Here is a 19,556-nt window from a genome sequence, read left to right as displayed (position 1 = left end):
AGAAATAACATATTTTTAAAAAATTAAAATGAATATATTTCTGTGACCCTTAGGCTATGTATTTACAAAGTTTTGACCTGTTCTATATATGTCACTTTAATTTAAAATTTAAAACATGTTGAATAAAAATATTGGGGGATGTATTTTTTTTCTATTAAATTATGTATTAATCATGGTTAATTTAAATTTTTTAAATTTAATACATACGAGAGTAATAAAAGTCATTTTATTAAATAATTAGAAATAGTTTAAATTAGTATGGTATGATTAATTTATACAATGGTAATAATAAGGATTTGTTTGATTTAATTTGAGTTTTATTTATTTTTATTTAAATAGAATTTTTAATATAATATTTTATGATATAAATATAATTTTATTAAGAATGGTACTAACAAAATTCTTTGTAACTTTTGATTTATATCTAACTTAATTATTGAAATATGATTAAGTGATATATAAGAAAGATAAATAGCTATATTTCAAATAGGAGAATAATTCAATTGTGAAAGTTAATTAACGAATTAGTGGATTCGATCTAATTTTAATTTTTAATGCACATTTCCATATACTTTTTGCAACATAAAACAAAAATTCGCATCATATAATTAAAAATGTATGTCGAGTTATTTGTTTGAGTGATTATTTTGTATGACGTGGAAACCTGCCGCCACTACTCGAAAGTGCACACTGGGCAAACCTCCAACCGAACCTAATACTCTGCAAATTAGGTCCGACAAAAAAGTCGTACTAGACGAACTATGTGTGACAGATGACCTGAGGCATGGGGTTTAAACCCATGATCATACTCTCACAAATCCAACTTTTATACGACCACCAGACTATTCCTTACGGATTATTAGAAGAATAAGGGTGTAAGTGATGAAACCTAAAACCTTTGACTGAAAAATAATCTATATAAAAAATAAATATTTGATTTAATAGTATTTTTTTTAAAAAAATTGTGAAACCAAATACGATACTTAAAGAAATAAAGGGTATATTTCTTTTTACCCAAAATGCTAAGTTTTTACTAGTTGGACTATGTATTTTTCAAAAAAAAATATATAATTTTTTCTCTCACAAAACATTTCATCGTACATTATTTTAATATCAAACTCAAACAAAAAAATCCTTTTGTTATTAATTCTATTTATTTATTTATTAATTATTTGTTCAAGGTATCAATATTTTGGTACAATATAATATATGTAAGGAGATTTTGGTGTGTTTGATTTGTTTTTTTTTTTTTAATTTAAATAGTTATTGTATATAATATTGTAAATATATATATATATATACACAGTATATATATTTTTATAAAAGACTTGTGAGAAACCAAAGTCATTATCTGTGTACTGAAATAAATTGTCGTACTTTTTACTTCACTTGGAAAAACACTCTACAAATAATTTCCCTTTGAAAACAATGAACTTATTACATTGAGTATTGTGCACATTTTGTACAAACCTATTCATTGATAATATATCCTACTCCCTCCCTCTCTATTACCACGGGAATTTAGATAAAGTATAATTAATAAATAATTAAGAAATATATTAATAAAATAATTATTATTTAGTAAAATTAAAAATAAATTAAGATTAAGATAACTAAATAGTTTAATTAAGATTAAAAAAATTAAATTTTAAAATTTAAAATATAATTAAAGTGTATAATTAATTTTCCAAAAAAGGAAATAACAAATTATGTGGACAGACAAAAATAGAAAATAGAGACAAATTATGTGAGATGGAGGGAGTACAAATTTTGTGCAGGACTTTTCTCTATCCCAATTCAATTAAATATTTTTAAGTATATTATTTGAGTTTTAATATTATTTATTTACTACACATCGGTTTTTTTAAGTTATATATATATATAATGCCATACATATTTATTTGGAATACATACAATTTTTTATTCTTCAACAAACAAGAAATAGTCAAAATGGCATTTAAAAAAAAAATGAATAGATTTCTAAGAGTGAAGAAATGAAGCTGAAAATTAGGATTATTTGGTAGATAAAATTAAATAAAAATAAATAAAAATAAAATAATGGATGAGTAAGTTGTGAGATGTCGCCCACTATCAAAGCACGAGTCTCTTCAATCATGCCATTAGGTAAAGTTGTCAAAAACATCCAACAATTATTTATTTAACATTAATTATTTTTTAAAAAATTAAAAATGATTAATCGAACCATAAGTGAGTGAGGCGAGGCGGTCGGGTCGGGTCGTGCAACAATGTCAATTTTTATTGAATATTAATTACTGTATGTATTTATTTCTTTAATTAATTAAGAAAAAAAAAAAGGCTCCTCTTTTATAACGGTAAAGTTGTAGGGCCCACTCGACTGTGATTGGCGGAGAAAATGACGCTGGGATAGAGCCACCTGGGCCGTCCGATGGGCCCCGCCTTCCTACCTAATCCCCTCTACCGTTGGATCTTATTCCGTGTTTGTATTTCCCTCCATTTGCTGCTACGGACAAATCTAAATTATAAATTATTTTTACAAAGTTCATTTTGAATTATTTTGAATCACATATTTGTGCTTTCAATCTGATTTTATATTATAGGAGCGCCATTTATTGAAAATTATTTTTTTTTACAAATAATTGTAATATTTAAACGTCACTTTGAATTCTAAATATACAATCATACAATAAACGTTATATATGTATTTGCAATTGAATTATTATATGTGACTATTCGATGACAATTGGCCTGGGTTTCCATGTGTTCGAAATTTAAATATGAATATAAATAATTAGACTCATGCATTTTGTATTAACATTTGAAAAAATAAAAAAATAAAAAAACTCAATCATAATAATAACAATAATAAAATCGAATTCGTTTGAATTTTTGCAAGCATGCAAAGGGGGACATCAGACATGGGAGCATGTCTTTTAAGGTACGATACGACGTCGTCACCTGCGCCTGACATTTTGTCGTCAAACTGTTTTATTCTCTCCTTTCCATATTTTGACTTTTCAATTTGTTCCTTTTTTTGAGAATAGATAAATTAGGGCATTTTTAAATATGTTTTCTAAGAATCAAGAGTATCTTTATTTTAATTATCTATATAATTTTTTATTTTTACTATTTAGCCTGCAAATCATATTTATCTTAGAAAATTACAACAAATATTTGTAAATTAAAACTTTAAACCTCTAAATTCAATGGATAAAAATATTACAATTTTTTTTATCAATAGCAAAAAATTGAATAAAATACATGCATGTATGCGAATATGATATAAACTCATTTTTAATAAACACCACATTTAAATACTTTACTTTTTTTAATAAAACATTAAATCAAATATTTTAATTTTACTATTTTCTAAATTCTACAAATTTCAAAGGTGTATTTGTTTTTTGTTTCAAACACAAGGCAACATTATTCAACCCACAAAATTCAATAAAAACCTCAAATTTAAATAAAAACCTTGATAAATTCTGTATTTCGTAATGCTATTTGATTGATTTATTTATTTATATAAAAAAGTTACAAGAAGAAGGCAATTTAATGAAACTATTCATGAATTTAATTGGGCCCATAAAAAGAATATTTGGAAGCTTAGGATAAAAAATGGGCACAAGGACACGGATTCTCAGCCCTACTTACAGCCTCTTCATATACATACACAATATTGTCCCACCCACCACATTGGATATTCGACCATTCTTAACAAAAAGTGATCTGTATATATGTAAAATGTGCATCAGAGAGGGCTGGTGATCCCATGCCAGCCACAAGAGCAAAGTGGTGAGCATCAACTTCTGAAATGGAATTGCAACTGTATCAAAACTAGTCTAGTCTAGTCTCAGTACAAAAAACAAAAATCTATCAGTTTTTGTCACACCAAATTTCTAATATCATACTTCTTAGAAACTGAATCACAGTCTAGTTGCATTCATTGCCTTCCCTCCGCCCAAAGTGTAGAGAAATCAACATCGCAGACACACATTACCAATTTCTTTCAAGTTAAGTGATTGATGTCTCATATCATACATCAAATAAACTAGGCTTTGCAAAACGATGAAGAATATAAGATAGAAACGATGAACAGACAACACCTACCAACCAGCAAAGTAGCAACTATGGTCGATGCGTCTTCCCTACCATAAAATAGTTTGTTTTCAGCCAAATGAGGTCCTCATGCTCAGGGGCATTTCCGTTGAATATAAGAAGCCCCATGCTCGTCATACCTGCACAACCATACCCATACCCATACCCATTGTAAACATAAACTATTGTCAAACATTCCTCACAATTCAACAAACACACAAATCCAATTCTAAATCACATCTCTCTACTGTTTCTAAATTAATGAAATATTACAACAAACAAACATTCATTTATTAAGCTTAGATATGCATTTGGTCTTTACTTTAGAAATATGAAGAAACTTATTATGATACCAAACAATTTTCTATTTCTTATTTCATTCATTCCTACTTCCTTTTCACTATTTGCTTTCCATTTTCAATGAATACTGCAAAAGGGCTTTAATGCTTACTCAGCCTTTGAGAACCACATCTGTTGAAACGAACCAAGTGATGCTAGTATACTTCCTCCAATCCACACACTGCATCAATTCAAGACAAAAAAATAAAAAACAAATCAAATTTTAAATAATTCTTGTACACACTTTTGTCCTCATCATTATTACTTAACAACGAGAGTATTTGCAAATCATATGATCTATAACCTGAATCTCCTTTCTGTAGCATTTCCACTGGCTAACACCTTGACCCTTGCCGCTTGAGGAGACTCCTAAAACCAACATGTTAATAAAACTAACATTAGAATATCATCTCCCCCAACATTAACTAAAAGCATGCCCTGCCAAAATTTTGGTTCAGTTGAGATCCATGATGTGGTTTATGAATGGCAAAGATAAGCGTTAAGCAAGAAGAAGAGGTCTTTGTGCTTCAGACAGAAAGAACAAAAGTAAATAACTGATTCTTCGCAATCACAGTATGTAAACCAACCCCAAAAGTGGAAGAGACACATTTCATCTAAACGAGTCGGTTATAGTAGTGACATTACCTCCAGCAAGTCTTTCTCAAGGCGTTCCTTTAGTTGCTGCACTGATGCAGTTCCACCAGAAAGCTGCGATGAATAATTGACACAGATTAATAGAACATACAAATTTAGGTACAGAATCATGGGGGATTTATATTTAGTTACAATTTGGTCTTATTTCCTTTTTTCTTTTGTAATATCCTTTCCATGTTAGTGTGGCGCAGTGGATGGGCAAAGAAGTAACTATCATACCAATATGCTACTATAAAGTTCTCGTCGGATGTCAACATCACACTTGTTTATGGACTCAATGACCTGGAAATATTCAGTGTAATTACTTGTGTGGATAAAATGAAAACCATAGAACAGGTATGAAAACAAAGTAGACATTTTTCATTAGAAGCTGTTCACCATTTGCGGAAGACCACGAGCAGAGAAAGCCATCTCGACCGAACTTTCCATACCAGGTATAGTCTGAGATGGACACCAAATTGTAGAAACCAAGTTAACAAATCATGTATAGAATGACATTCAGTTTTGGACTAGTAAGACAACAAAATTTTAACAAACATATAAAGAGCAAAATCCGGATGCCCACCTGAACTAAAGATGGATTAAATAATACATCTGGAATCTTAAATCTGTCGGCACCAATTTCAATCGTCCTACATGATCAAATTAAAAATATGAAGCAGATGATCTTGCCAAAGTGTATACGAAATATATTAGGCGAACAAGGGAAATAAAAGGAGCTATAAGTTAAAAGACAAGGACATGATGCTTTTGATATTGACCCAATTCTTAGAGAAAATGATCAGAAAGAGAAATATAAATAACTTGAGAAAAAACTCACTGTCCATCGGGAAGTTCATAAGCCGTCATGGGAATGTTTGTATATGAAGTTTCTGACCAAAATAAGCAGAGTTAGTAAAGATGTGACTATTTTGATAAACCCAAATTAATTAACAAATACCATAACTGATTTGGTTGGAACATCATCTAGTCACATTAGTCAAATTGCAGTTCATATGGTAGTAGATGGTGCAAAACCTTTCCTATGCACTATCCTATCCATGTTTTGCTAGAGAGCCAAACACTAGAAAATTCCAAAAATTGAAATTTACACTTTCTATTGTTGACGAAACCATAGTTAGATTAAGTTTAAGATCAAATTTGTTAGCCAAAAATAATCATGATTATATATATTGAAGATTCGTGTACAACTATAATAATTTATATTGCCAATGGCACCCTAGATGCTTCCATACCACAAAAGATAGAAAACTCTGGGTTTAGCATACAGGTAATTTGGTCTATGCTACTAACCAGCCATAAAGAATCCCTGAATCTCAATGAATGTAATGAAATGTTGGGGTATTTACAAGGGGAAAATATTATTGGATTCAGAACATACATGTTGTTTCATTAAAACTCTTATACATCAAAAAATTCTTAAAACTACCAAAGTGAGACAACACTCAAATTCAAGTCAAGATCATGCGATAGAATTCAATGCGTAAGAGGAAATAATGTAGATTTAAGGGACACAAACCATCATATGGAGTGTCTGGAGCTCGACATACACATTCTTTGATATCATCAACGATCACCCGCTGTGATGAAGAATGAAATTTAGGAAAAGAATTCATGAAAAGAGAGCATTCAGCTCAAATGAAATATTGACCTGGGAATAGAGTTTGTAGCTTTCAGTTGTCTTCGGAACATCAAGATCGAAAACCTGCATGCTCCAGAAGTAATGGTGGTAGTGAGCAGTAATACAAGAAACCAGAAACTGAGGCCAGACAACATAAAAAATTAACTCAATAGCTATTCACGGGTAAAGTTCAAATTACATGTAAAGAAGGTAGAGTTTCACTTGATTTCAAATATATATGGGACAGGGTGATTTTAACAAATGTACCCACTGTTGTATAACTAAATGTTACCTACAACAACCTTCACCCAAAAACTGCTGCATAGTTATAGCAGAATCAATGAATCAAGATAAAAATGATGTCAATTCTGACAATGCATATAAATTATCTTTCCATTACAGCACAGTAGAAGCTAAATAGTCTACTTACTTTCTTTATGGGACACATAAATGACACCTAATCTAAATCTGATAAAAGAGAAAAAAAACCTGAAATTCTCCAGGTCGAATTTCCTTCCGTTGAAATGCATATCGAGGCTTTATCTGTAATTTTAGATGTTAAGAAGGCTAAAATCAACAAAAGGTATTTAAATGGCATACTGACCATAAAATTTTATTTATATGTGAATTTTACATGGAAAAATAGATAAATAAATAAAATGTACACTCACTGAAATCCCTTTGTGTTCAAGACTTTTTAACAAGCAGTCAGTGAGGAATTCTCCTCCAATGGGAGAAGTTGAAACACCCTGTCCAAAAATAAAATTGAATAAAATGTCACTGAGTAAAAATTTAGAACAAAATCACATTATTATTATTATTATTATTTATTATTATTATTATTATTATTATTAGGGTAAACTGTTTTTTTAGTCCCGTAACTGCTAGGACTGGAGCCTGTCGCAAACTAGTCCCATAAGTGAAGGTTTTTCGATGTTTTAGTTCTCCGGCGCCGGAGACGCCCGCGTGGCTCGCCGGAGGCGACGTTTCCACCAAGTGTCCCGCCAGGTCAACGACACCTCGCGGACACGTGAATTTATTTATTTTTTCATTTTTTTTATTTTTTTTATTGGACTAAATAAAAAATAAAAAAATACAAATAAAATTTAAAATAAATTAAAAATAAGTTTTAAAAAAAATTTAAAAAAATGAAAGAAAAAATACGTGTCCGCGACACCTGGCGGACACGTCACCTCCGGCGAGCCACACGGGCATCTCCGGTGTCGGAGGACTAAAACAACGAAAATTTTTCACTTACGGGACTAGTTTACGACAAGCTCCACTTACGGGACTAAAATGATAAGGGGGTCCAGTTACGGGACTAAAAAACAGTTAACCCTTATTATTATTATTATTATTCAGAGGGTTAGTGCTTCAATAAGCTGAAAAAGACCTTACGAGCTATGTAACCCATAGAATGCTTTGCCACAATGTAACATCAGCCTCTCAATTCATTAAAACTAAGTAACCTCAGCCCTCCCAATTGATACATCTTAACTGAAAAATAATCCAAATGCACTACTGCATAAGGTGATCTATTGAAAATAACCCTTCTTTTTTGTTGTTGTTCTTTGTTGAGAGCATAGTAATAAAAATACATAAATAAATAGATAATAGAAGAAGGATATAGGTGCAAGTGAAAATGTGTAACTAGCATTGGCATGAGCCAAAATGTATATTCACTGCAATTTTCACAACAAAAGGGAGGCACCTTCTGAAGAACATATCCGTCTTGTACAGGAGCCACAACAGTTGACCCTCCACCACTGAATCAGGTAGGAAAGATATTAATGACAACAGTAAGAGGATGATCTCAAGAACATAGGTGGCACTGAATCTCCTACCAGTCAACAACTAAAGCAGTTGATCGTCCTGATGCAAACGAAGTGAGGACCTTGCACAAAAAAAAAAAAAAAAAAAAAAAAAAAGCGCCAAATCAAACTGTATATTCAACATAACAAAGAAAATGAAGTCTTTGAGTTGCAATCAGTGGTCAGATTGATTGATCTTAGAAAATGGAGGAAAGGCTGAAATAGAAGCTCACTGCGTTTTTAGCTAAAAATAATGCAGGAACTTGGAATTTTTCAAACATAATCTCAGCAGTCCTGCCAAACAAAGAATAATTTGGTATAAACTCAAAATCAACGATATCAGGTGAAGGAAATATTACGATAGATACAATGATGAACAACAACTCAAAGTTTTCCATTATTAGTAGACAGCATAACTGTAGTAGTGTAGTGACAATCTGATTTTAACACTTTATTTGAAGATTTGCTATAACTTGTAACAAAACTCTTAAGCATCTTGAGGCTTAATAAATATATATCACTTCACAAAAAGAAAGGACAAGGTCTACATAAAGGAGAATTCAGGGAACACACAAAGTACTGAATAATCCTATGATGTCTCTCCAAAACAAACTCTAAAAAAAAAGGCTACATCCAGAGATATGAGTAACACCAAAAGTATCTCCAGTAGATCACACTAAAATTCAGCACCTAAAAGAAAGAGATTTCGCTACCCTCCTAGCTGCATGGTTCTGTAGGGATGTAGAGTTTTGCATGTGGTTGTCAACTAGAACAATATCATGTTTCACATTTGGTCTAGAAATCATGAGCCTTATTAAATAAACTAATGTAGACATTTGCCTTACTTTTCTCTTTGGTGCTGTGTATTAGAACAAGGCTCAGCAAATAGCATTGGATGTTCCTTTGGATCAACCAAAAGGCATTTCCTGCATTAAAAGAATGTTACCGACAATGTTACCAGTGAGTCGCAAAGTACAATACACTAGAACCAAAAACATGGAAAATGGTTAAAAGTATTAAAAACAAAAAATCGATCATATAAGAACCTTAACTGAGGATGTACATATTCTTTATATATTTGAGTAGGGAAAGTAATGACACAAAGTATTTCATACCTCAAAGCATAGTCCCATATGTTATCAACCATATCCCAGTCCACTACTACTCCATCCTTGATGGGAGAAGACACCTAATAACATTGTATTTACAACTTCAGATCAATGTATAAAGGGAGAAACCAAATCTCAGAAGAATACATTGAGATAATGACCTCCATGTGGTCCCGGCGGAACCCCAAATCCTGTGATCCTATATACAATTTCCGTTTGCCCTTCATTTTAGAATCTGGAGTAGATCCGGCGGTCTTGTCTGAATTATCAGTATTTTCAACTTCCATTTCATCAATCAACCCAACAACCTAAGTTGAGACAGATTCGAAATAAGACCAAGTTACAAATGTATGCAATTATCAAATTAGCTTTTAATTATTACAGTGACTATGAACACAGAACTAACAGCTTATTATAAAACAAAGATATAAGTATAGGTCAATCTTGTAGCAAAAATTCAAAAGCATGTCAATCAGGCAACTAGAAGCTTCACAAGCATTCTCTCTCCATCTCTATTCCATTTCCCCCAGTTTTCAACAAAATTATGTTTCCGGTATCACAAACTCAAAACAAGAACCATCTACCAACAACAAAATCACACTTCGAAAAAAAATAATAAAAAACAGGTATAGTTATTCCCAACTCATATTCGTTTCAACCATTCTCCAATATCCACTTCCGGCACGCTTTTAGTGCTCGTTCTTAACAGCATTAACTAATTCGAACTCAAAGAATTAATCTAATGTTAACTAAACCCTAACATTTGAGTGTTTTGAGCAAGGTCACTCTACACTAATAAATAAGGAGAAGCAATCAGAGAAAGAGAGAGAAGAGAAGCTGTCTAACAGATGGAAAAACAGCTTTAGGGGCATCTTCACCGGCGTAACCCGCCTTGCAGGTGTGAGAGCCCAAGTCGACCACCATCGCCGACACTTCATCTGCAAAAATGAAGGAATGGTATGCATAAGTACACAACAAACATCCAAAAGGAGAGAGAAGTGTGGTAGAATTTCCGCTTATACTAATTCACTCTTACCTCCTCCGTACATGATTCGGCAGAGCGCGGCCGCTCTTCCGCCGCCTTGGTTTGGTCGTCGGAGTGATTCGAAATCGAGGGCGGGGTTGCAGACTTGCTCGACGAACTCGACTGACCTATATATACACACTAATAGATTATATATATATAGATCACATACGCTGCTGTATCGTGCTTGTACTTTTTCATCCCTGTGCATTAGGTAGTTGTACCCTCATTTTGTTTTTATTTATTTATTAAATTGAAATGTGTGATAGGGGAAAATAAATTGTTTGCCATTCAGTTTAGACGAGTTTTTGAAATTTTGAAAAAAAAAAAGAAAAATTTAATTTTGTAAAAAGAAAATTGTATTTGATGTGATTTTTTATTTTATTATTATTTTTTTTATTTTTTTTTTATTTTTTTAAGTGAACGACATATTGTTACAGTTTGTCCTAATTGGGCTAACACTAACTCTAAACCTGAGGCCCAATAAAATTGAAAATACCCCCAAAAGGCCCAGTTTCTTTTCATGCTTTTGTTTGTTTATTTATTATTTTTACTGACAACATTTCCCACTCCAAGATCTTCGGCCTTTGAAGCTGAAGGTTTTTGAACAGCTTCTACACAAATACTTCTTCCTGCGGCAAATCCAACTTGCAAATTCATTTCCAAAGCATTTTAGTGTAGTGAAGATTGGAGGTGAGTGAACGAGTTTATTCTGCGATGCTAATCGCGGTCACGTATGGTTGATAATGGAAGGCCTTCATTCTGTTCGACGGAAGTCCTAGCCGAATTTCCTTTTTCCTTACTCGTAAGTCTGTTAGTATATTTATCCTGGTTTTGTCTTAATTTTGTCCAATTTACATTGAGTTGTGATTCTGTTATGAGTTGGCAATCTGAATAGTGTTTTTTTTTTTTGGAAGTATATTGCCTTGTTAGAAGCATTATTTTCCTGGAAGAATTAAAATTGTGCATCTAGTTAATGTCGTTTTGGAGTTGTGATTGTTTAATGTTTTTCATTGTAGTTCCATAGAAACTGAAAATCAGGCAAAATCATGGTTCATGCTTCTCTTACTGTGCATTTTGGGAGTACTCTAGATGAAATTTTAATGATAGTTTTGTTGTATTAGCCTATTTTGCCAATAACACCGTGGTAGATTAATCACACAAATTAGATGCAAACTTCATTGTATGTTCAATTCAGAGCATCAATCAGTAGGTTGGATGCTATAACTGATGAATGTTGTTTGGTGCACTGTTAGATTTGCTGTTTCCATTGATGTGATCTGAATGTGCTTTGCAGATTTCTTTCCTGAAGGCTAATGTGTGAAAGAAAAACTCACAGTCCGGGCAGAGGATTCGACTATTTCCTTAATTCAGTCGACGCCATCAAGAGTGAATAAGTACAGAATGATCATCCAGATGTTACAGCTTCGACATCGAAGGGATGAGAAGTATAAGTCCGAGAGTAGAACACCCGATCCTTCACCTCTTACAAAAATGCAAAACCTTCGATACCTTGAAGCAAGTCCATGCCCAAATGATCACGTCTGGTCTTATCCTTCACACTTACCCCGTCAGCCGAATTCTCCATTTATCTTTGACTCTTGCTACCTTATCCTACACTATGACCATCTTCAACCTCGTTCAAAACCCGACCATCTTCCTCTACAATACCCTCATCTCATCACTTGTTCAAAAGGGTCAAGTCCATGTTTCGATTTCTCTTTATAACCAGATTCTCGCCTGCCCCGACCACAATCCAAACAGCTATACATATCCATCCCTCTTCAAGGCTTTTGGCGCCCGTCTATTGTTCAGAAATGGTCGAACCTTACATGGCCATGTCTTGAAGTTTCTTGACACCCCTTACGACAGCTTTGTTCAAGCCTCGTTGCTTAATTTCTATTCGAGATGTGGAAGAATAGCCGTTGCTAGATATTTCTTCGATCAGATCAGAAATCCAGATTTGGCGACATGGAACTCTATTCTCTCGGCTTATGCGCGTAATTCTACTTCGAGTGACTTATATGGAAGTACTAGTTCGTCGATGGAAGCCTTGAATTTATTCAGCCATATGCAGATGTCGTTGATCAAGCCGAATGAAGTGACATTAGTAGCTTTGATCACTGCTTGTGCCGAGCTAGGCGCTGTCGGTCAAGGTGCATGGGCACATGTATATGTACTCAGGAATAATCTTAGCCTTAATCGATTCATCGGCACGGCTTTAATCAGCTTGTATGCGAATTTGGGCTGCCTGAACGTCGCATGGCAAGTGTTCGACGAACTGTCTCAAAAGGACACATTGTGCTTCAATGCGATGATTAGAGGACTTGCGATCCACGGCCATGGACTCGAGAGTCTTGATCTATTCAAGATGATGAAACGAGAGGGCTTTCTCCCTGACGATGTGACAATACTAGCTGTAATGTCTGCTTGCTCACATGTTGGATTGGTGGAGGAAGGACTCGAACATTTCGAGTCGATGGTTGTTGATTATAGACTCGAGCCTAAACTGGAGCACTACTCTTGTTTAGTCGATCTTTTGGGGCGAGCGGGGCTGCTGGAAGAAGCTCAAGAACGGATTGCGACGATGCCTATGAAGCCTAATGCGATCGTATGGAGATCTTTGCTTGGAGCTGCTAGAGTTCATGGAAATGTCGAGATGTGTGAGGTTGCGTTGAAGAAATTGGTAGAGTTGGAGCCGGAGACGAGCGGGAACTACGTGCTTTTGTCGAATGTGTATGCTTGTACGAACAGATGGAGCGACGTGAAGAGAGTACGCCAGCTGATGAAAGACCATGGCGTCGACAAAATGCCCGGGAGCAGTTTAGTTGAGGTTAATGGCTCTGTGCATGAATTCCTCATCGGCGACAAGAGTCATCCTCGCGCAGGCGATATATATTCGAAGCTGGAAGAGATGAACATGAGGTTGCAAGAGTTCAGTCATCGGCCGCGAACAAGAGAAGTGATGTTCGACATTGAAGAGGAAGAGAAAGAAGGCGCACTTTCATATCACAGTGAAAGATTGGCTATCGCCTTCGCGCTTCTTGCATCAGACGACGATGATGATGATGGCTCTCGGCGCGCGCCAACCATCAGGATCATCAAGAACCTCAGGGTCTGCGTCGATTGTCATTCTACGACGAAGCTTCTGTCTATGGTGTATAAAAGAGAGATTATAGTTAGAGACAGAACCAGGTTTCATCACTTCAGCAATGGAACTTGTTCGTGTTTCGACTACTGGTAGATTGAATCACATATATATATATATGAATATCTTTCAGTCTGTCAAAATTCAAATTCATATTCGATTCAATTGTAGTCTACAGGTACACGACGATAAAGAATATTTCAATCTAACCAAATTATTATCCCATAAACAAAGCTTACAGCGCCCGGATTTAACACAAGAAATGAAATATCGATCCTCCGTGAATTGCAGTATAGCATGAGCGCAACAATTTCTGTCAATGTTTGGAGAAAAAACCTTGTGTCAATGAGGAGAAGTCGTAATCGCTTCCTGATTGCGAGGAACCTGATGAAAGTGAGGACGAGGTTTGTTTCCCAGCTACAGACGGCACGCTGCCGTTACCAGAAGCAGTAGGCGTCGCTGCATAGGGACTGCAACGCATGAGCCAAAGATTAGAACCCGGCACAAAAGGTTCCTTATTCATTACTGATTCGTCAAAATAAAGTAGCAGTCTCCAATATTTTTATTTCATCTCCTTATGCCAATGAATCCACAAATGAGCATACTTAAACTTCACGGTATTTTGTATGGACATATGGAAAAGGTTATCATATAATTTGAGATAATTAATCCATCAAACAATCAGTTATGTCCGACCCAAGCAAGCATATGGTTCTAAATACATTTTGAGATAATATGAACACCATACACTTCTGACATTTTACATACCTCGGCACAGGGAAAGAAGATGCATTTCCAACCGAATGAGCTGCTCCCATATTCCCCATCTGTTTCCACGGGACGGAGAAAGAAAGATTATTAGTGTATCTCATCTCTCAGGCATTCAATAATACAGAACTAAATGTTGCCCTTGTCTAATGTCTACCTGCATATATTTCTCCAAATCCACTTTTCCAGCAGTAGGCATCATCATCCCAGGAAACTGATAGCCCATGTTTGGCCAACTTTGATTAACTGTGTTGGTTCCATTAATCCCGACTTGTTGGTTCCCAGGAGGCTTTGATGCGCCACCAGAAGCATTTGCTGCGGCAGCTATTAGTAGGGATTGTTGCTGAGCTAGCATAGTAAGTTGTTGTTGATGAAGGGCATACGGTGAAACAACATTCGACTGCAATATAGATGCAGACATAAGACTAGTGGCTCTCAGCAGTACTTGGAAGTGACAAACTAGCACAATGACTGTTTAATTTGTTAAATCTATAAAAGCAACGCATAATAGCATACAAGACCGAACATTAAAACTTGACGCATCACATTTTCAAGTTGGGGCAGGGATGGGATTGTCGGTTATGCAGAGGAAGAGCTTATACTTCTCAAGCAAGGAACATACCTTCTCAAAAAGAGACATTATATCATTTTTGACATCTTTTTGTGGCTTCCCTGCCATTGTAATAGGTGTAATTGATGGTGCATCCTTAAAAAGATCTTCAATTCCAGATGCCGTTTGTGTCTTGTTTTCATCAACTTTTGTTGGGGTGGGCTGTTCTGTTGACGATGATGCATTAGCAGCTGCAAGTGAGCTATCCACCATGTTAGAAAATCATGAAAAGACAGCCTCCACAGTGTCCGCCTACCCACCCCAAACATGCATGGGCACACGGCCAACAAAGAACGACCCAACCCATAATAATGATAATGATATGTAACTGCAAGAGAGCATTTAGTGTACCCTGAAATCCTGCCCATGCATCATCTTCTCCAGATGTTTCTGTTGCTTTATCACTGGAACCATCCATAGAAAGCATGTTAAAGAGATCAGTGGCATAATCAACTTTTGGGGGAGGGGCAGCGGCAGGAGCTTGCTTTGCAGGTTCAGCATTTGCAGTTGGCTCCTTTTTCGGGATCACTTGTTCAGACACTGGAGCTGGAACAACCTGTAGCAATACAAACAAATATATTCCTGTATTTTCAGATTTTACATGAACATAAAAAACTATAAAACAAATTAATAGTGTTTTTTTTTTTTTTTTTTGTACAAGAACTTAAACACGCAGACAACAATACACCAAATTGAGAACTCAAGATCTAAAAACTACTTATGAGTCATCCTTAACTCATTCTCTACATAATAAACTAAGATACTATTCATTGTTCTAATCTCCAATACAAGAAACTTTTCTTCCAAATTCATATAAGATAGATAAATAAATAAATTATGTTGAACAAATGAAGCTGAGACATGAAAATCATTTACAAAATCAAAAACTCAATAATAGAATTGGAAAACTTATCAACACAATAAATGAAGAACAAATAATCATGTAACAGAGCATACTTGTTCTGGTCCTTTAGGAGGCACAGGTACTGATACTCTGGCAGGAATGCTCTCTCTTGTACTAGGTGCTGGAGCATTCTTCCTCAGATTGGAAGGGTTCTCAGAATGTCTGGCATAGCCCTGCCCACTACGCTCACTTGGTCTCTGTTGCTGGACAGAAGCCTTTTCTTCTACTTTTCGAGGGGGTGATTTAGGATTCCCATCCTTTGATACCCATCTCTTCTCCTCATACCTTTATTGGATAAAAATAAGTTGCAGAATCAGCTTGCGGAATCAGGTAGTAAGATGTGGAATGCATGTATTAAAGAGGATAAAACATACTTTGCACGGATGAAATTCTCAATCCCAACTCTATCATAATTTGGAGGAAGCTCGGCTTCCCAATAACTGTTTGCCTTCTCATTTCCCATGGCTGTACTTACAAACATAACATGCACTCAAAAACTTTTGAAATGGGATATTTGAACTAAGTTTTCCAGGCTTTAGAATTCTTACATTGAATAAATTCAACCTGATCAGGAAGCCATGTGTCCAGTGTAGCAGATCTCACCTGCCAAAAATAGAAAAGACACTTCAGCAATCTATGACAAATTTCAATTAAAATTAATAGTAAAGGGAGTAGGAAATATATCAACTCAGAACTGCAAAGCAGTCACTGCTATTTCTCGATTAATGAGGATACAGATATATCAACCAGAAAAGTGATTAATGAAGGCTAACCAAAAGTTCAATATTTATGTTGTTGTTAGCCAGCCAGGTAGATGGGTAAAACTAATGCATGGGCCCCAAGATTGTATTTAGCAATTCAAGCACTTCATGCATTATTCCAATAAACCAATCCATATGCACAAACATGATAAACTTAAACCACCAAGTTCACAATTGTACTCAAACAATAAACGATTTTAACATTATATTACAAGCATCTCTTTTGAAAGTAATCTACCTCCAATATAATCAGAAAACCAATCTAAGAAACGAAAAAAACAAAAAAAAAAAATAACTGTAAATTGAGATTCACCTTTGATATGTGCACTCCAAGACTTCTGTGAATCCCAGAACACTGCATGCATATAAATATACCTAAGTTCACACTCGCCCACCGAGGACCTCTGTTGATTAATAAGAAAATAGACATCAAAGGGTTAGATATAAATAAATAAATAATGCAGCATTTTACATAGGAGATCAATATCTCTCACTACAAGATGCAATATCGTAGAAAATTTAGGGTGTGTAATTCTGTTTTGATGTTTTTCAGGTAAAAATAGAGGACATGATGTTCTATATGAAAAATGAAGCTTGGTGTGATGCTTTTGGAGTGGGGTTAATAGGTTGAATAGTTAAAGAACACAATATTATGAGCAACACTTTTACTTTGTTTCATATCAAATGCAGACAAAGTGAAGTCAGAAAATCAATACTTACTTGCATTTGCAATCAGCACATTCCCTGTTTTCAGGCAATTTAAGAAGCCCTTCCAGAATCTGATAATACAGATATAATAGTGAGCTCGCAGGAGAGAACAGGCAGATTAAATTAAAGCGGATGAACTGTAATAGTGCACAGAATCTTATAGTTCTGGATAGCAATTGTACTAAGCAAATATGAATGATAAGAGCACAATGGAAGACTTCAACAACACTCCTTGCCATCTAAGCTGTAGCGGTGCACATGAATAGAAGCTTGGAACATGAGAAATCATTTCAAGTGATACAAATCTGAGTATATATGCAATAGACGGCATGTACGAGCACCATCTTCACCACATTCGGGAAATGGTTCAGATGCTGTGTAATATTTAGTAATCAAATACTTGATATTGATCAAAGCTCTCTAAAGCTTAAGCTAAGGACCATCATCATTTAATTATTAAAATTGGTCCAATACTCAACGGAATAATATTTAAATTATGACTTGCATAGCCTAATTGCTATCATGAGAGCTTCGCATCAAATTTTATAGATAGAATCTTCCAAACTTAATTATCACAACAACAAAAACGCTTGTTCGAAATTCTCATCAATCCAGATCAAACAGAAAACAATCCTATCTCTGAAGAAAAACAAACGAATCAAATTACCAGAAACTTGGATAAATCATATACCATCTGATCAATAGAATCTTACAAAAATTTCTCAACCATAACGCCACAATCATCAATAACCTCGACACAATATAAACCAGATGCAATAATTCAACCGACATACGTCAACCATACAAAATCAATCATTACCCAAAACAAACAACCAAACAAACAAATCCAGATTTAACCGAGAGCGTGAATCAAATGACAACCCCCGCGATCGGAAACAACAAGATCGGAGAAATTACAATGATCACGAAACAAACATACCTTCCGGTGCTTGGCGTTGAGCTCCTTGGACACGCCTGCCTTCCCGTTCATGGTGGCGGCTCCAATCGCAGCCAAAGGAGAATAGAGACGGAAGAAAGGGGGCAGGAGGAGGAGAAATAGAAGATGGACGGCTGCGATGCTCTCCACTCCCCTCTTGCTCCCGCTGAGAACCGTCGGATTAGAAAATGATGGAATTAGATCGACGAAACTTGGAAATCCAGAGCAATGGCCACCCGGTGGTGTTCCATTTAGAATTTATTTATTTATTTATCATCTGTCTCTCTGTCATCTCTAATTTTTCTGTGTTTCTAAATTATTATTATTATATTTTTGAGAGGTCTTATTATGCGTGTGGACTATCGAACCCCGGCTCGGCGTGTATCTTACTTAGCGCGTGTCAGTATGCGTCACAAATATCTAATTTGCTGTCGACACGAAATTTTCCATTTACAGTTTTTTATTAAATAAAATAAAATATTACATAAAAATATTTTTGTTATATTGTATATTTATTTAAATATAATTCAAATTTTGTGTTATTTAAATTTTAAAATCGAAGTTCAAATTTTCAGTCAAACATATCTTATATATTACTACATTATTAATGAAATTTTTATAATTTACAAAATATTATTCTTTTAAAGAAATTTCTACTGTTCTTTTGAATGGGATTTTTTTTAATTTAATAATAAATTAAAAAATAATACTCAAATATTATTTTATTAGTACTATAAGATATTAACTTAAGTTTGATCAACAAGTAAAAAATAACCGATACCTTAGAGCCGAGGAGGTAATAACATTTTATTGGTTAGGAAAAATGTTAGGGTTGGATTATCGGTTAGGAAAAGTGTTAGGGTTGGAAGGGTCGAGATCCTGGGTCAAAACATTGTCCAATCTATTCAGTTCACCCAATGGAGATACACCATATGTATTTTAGATTTTTTTTTACTTTCTCACCCTCCCTCTCTTGTTCTTCCGTCCAATTCGACAATTTTTTCCTCTCTCTTCGAAATGATTCCTACCGGCCACCAGCCGTGTCGGAGTTGAAATCAGGTGGCGGCTGATCCGGCAAACCAGAG

At 34.7% G+C, this 19,556-nt stretch overlaps 3 protein-coding genes across 6 annotated transcripts; 1 reads left to right on the top strand and 2 right to left on the bottom strand.

Annotated features, from left to right (window-relative positions):
* Nucleotides 1-3,532: 3,532 nt before the first annotated feature.
* Nucleotides 3,533-10,784, bottom strand: LOC127254011 (actin-related protein 4). 3 transcript variants are annotated; one of them, XR_007839384.1, is made up of 21 exons: nucleotides 10,648-10,784; nucleotides 10,458-10,549; nucleotides 9,773-9,919; nucleotides 9,618-9,691; nucleotides 9,348-9,428; nucleotides 8,736-8,796; nucleotides 8,536-8,585; nucleotides 8,403-8,457; nucleotides 7,363-7,440; nucleotides 7,181-7,234; nucleotides 6,722-6,775; nucleotides 6,590-6,650; nucleotides 5,891-5,942; nucleotides 5,636-5,702; nucleotides 5,449-5,511; nucleotides 5,290-5,352; nucleotides 5,062-5,124; nucleotides 4,721-4,785; nucleotides 4,529-4,597; nucleotides 4,090-4,217; nucleotides 3,533-3,788 (listed from the first exon to the last, which is right to left on the bottom strand). XR_007839384.1 is itself a non-coding variant. In XM_051278861.1 (20 exons), the coding sequence occupies exons 1-20, from the start codon at nucleotides 10,658-10,660 to the stop codon at nucleotides 4,172-4,174; spliced, it is 1,308 nt and encodes a 435-aa protein (XP_051134818.1). In that variant the 5' UTR covers nucleotides 10,661-10,784; the 3' UTR covers nucleotides 3,963-4,171. The 3 variants fall into 3 exon arrangements, 1 of the variants encoding a protein (XP_051134818.1); XM_051278861.1 differs by lacking the exon at nucleotides 3,533-3,788 and having other exon boundaries at nucleotides 3,963-4,217; XR_007839385.1 differs by lacking the exons at nucleotides 3,533-3,788; nucleotides 4,090-4,217; nucleotides 4,529-4,597; ... (8 more) ...; nucleotides 7,181-7,234; nucleotides 8,736-8,796.
* Nucleotides 10,785-11,209: 425 nt separating this feature from the next.
* Nucleotides 11,210-13,879, top strand: LOC127254009 (pentatricopeptide repeat-containing protein At5g43790). Of its 2 annotated transcripts, none has more exons than XM_051278858.1 (2): nucleotides 11,210-11,440; nucleotides 11,933-13,879. In XM_051278858.1, the coding sequence occupies exon 2, from the start codon at nucleotides 12,077-12,079 to the stop codon at nucleotides 13,877-13,879; it is 1,803 nt and encodes a 600-aa protein (XP_051134815.1). In that variant the 5' UTR covers nucleotides 11,210-11,440; nucleotides 11,933-12,076. The 2 variants fall into 2 exon arrangements, with proteins under 2 accessions (XP_051134815.1, XP_051134816.1); XM_051278859.1 differs by having other exon boundaries at nucleotides 11,210-11,448.
* Nucleotides 13,880-13,918: 39 nt separating this feature from the next.
* Nucleotides 13,919-18,769, bottom strand: LOC127254010 (ADP-ribosylation factor GTPase-activating protein AGD5-like). Its single transcript, XM_051278860.1, has 11 exons — nucleotides 18,475-18,769; nucleotides 17,547-17,605; nucleotides 17,140-17,230; nucleotides 16,614-16,668; nucleotides 16,440-16,530; nucleotides 16,119-16,350; nucleotides 15,513-15,717; nucleotides 15,174-15,352; nucleotides 14,709-14,951; nucleotides 14,552-14,610; nucleotides 13,919-14,253 (listed from the first exon to the last, which is right to left on the bottom strand). The coding sequence occupies exons 1-11, from the start codon at nucleotides 18,523-18,525 to the stop codon at nucleotides 14,100-14,102; spliced, it is 1,419 nt and encodes a 472-aa protein (XP_051134817.1). The 5' UTR covers nucleotides 18,526-18,769; the 3' UTR covers nucleotides 13,919-14,099.
* Between the last annotated feature and the right edge of the window lie 787 nt (nucleotides 18,770-19,556).

The sequence above is a fragment of the Andrographis paniculata genome, unplaced genomic scaffold, assembly GCF_009805555.1.
Source record: "Andrographis paniculata isolate CXL003 unplaced genomic scaffold, ASM980555v1 Contig52END, whole genome shotgun sequence".
NCBI classification, from domain to species: domain Eukaryota; kingdom Viridiplantae; phylum Streptophyta; class Magnoliopsida; order Lamiales; family Acanthaceae; genus Andrographis; species Andrographis paniculata.
The sequence above is the reverse complement of the archived record's forward strand: the minus strand, read 5'-3'. Positions and strand labels throughout refer to the sequence as shown.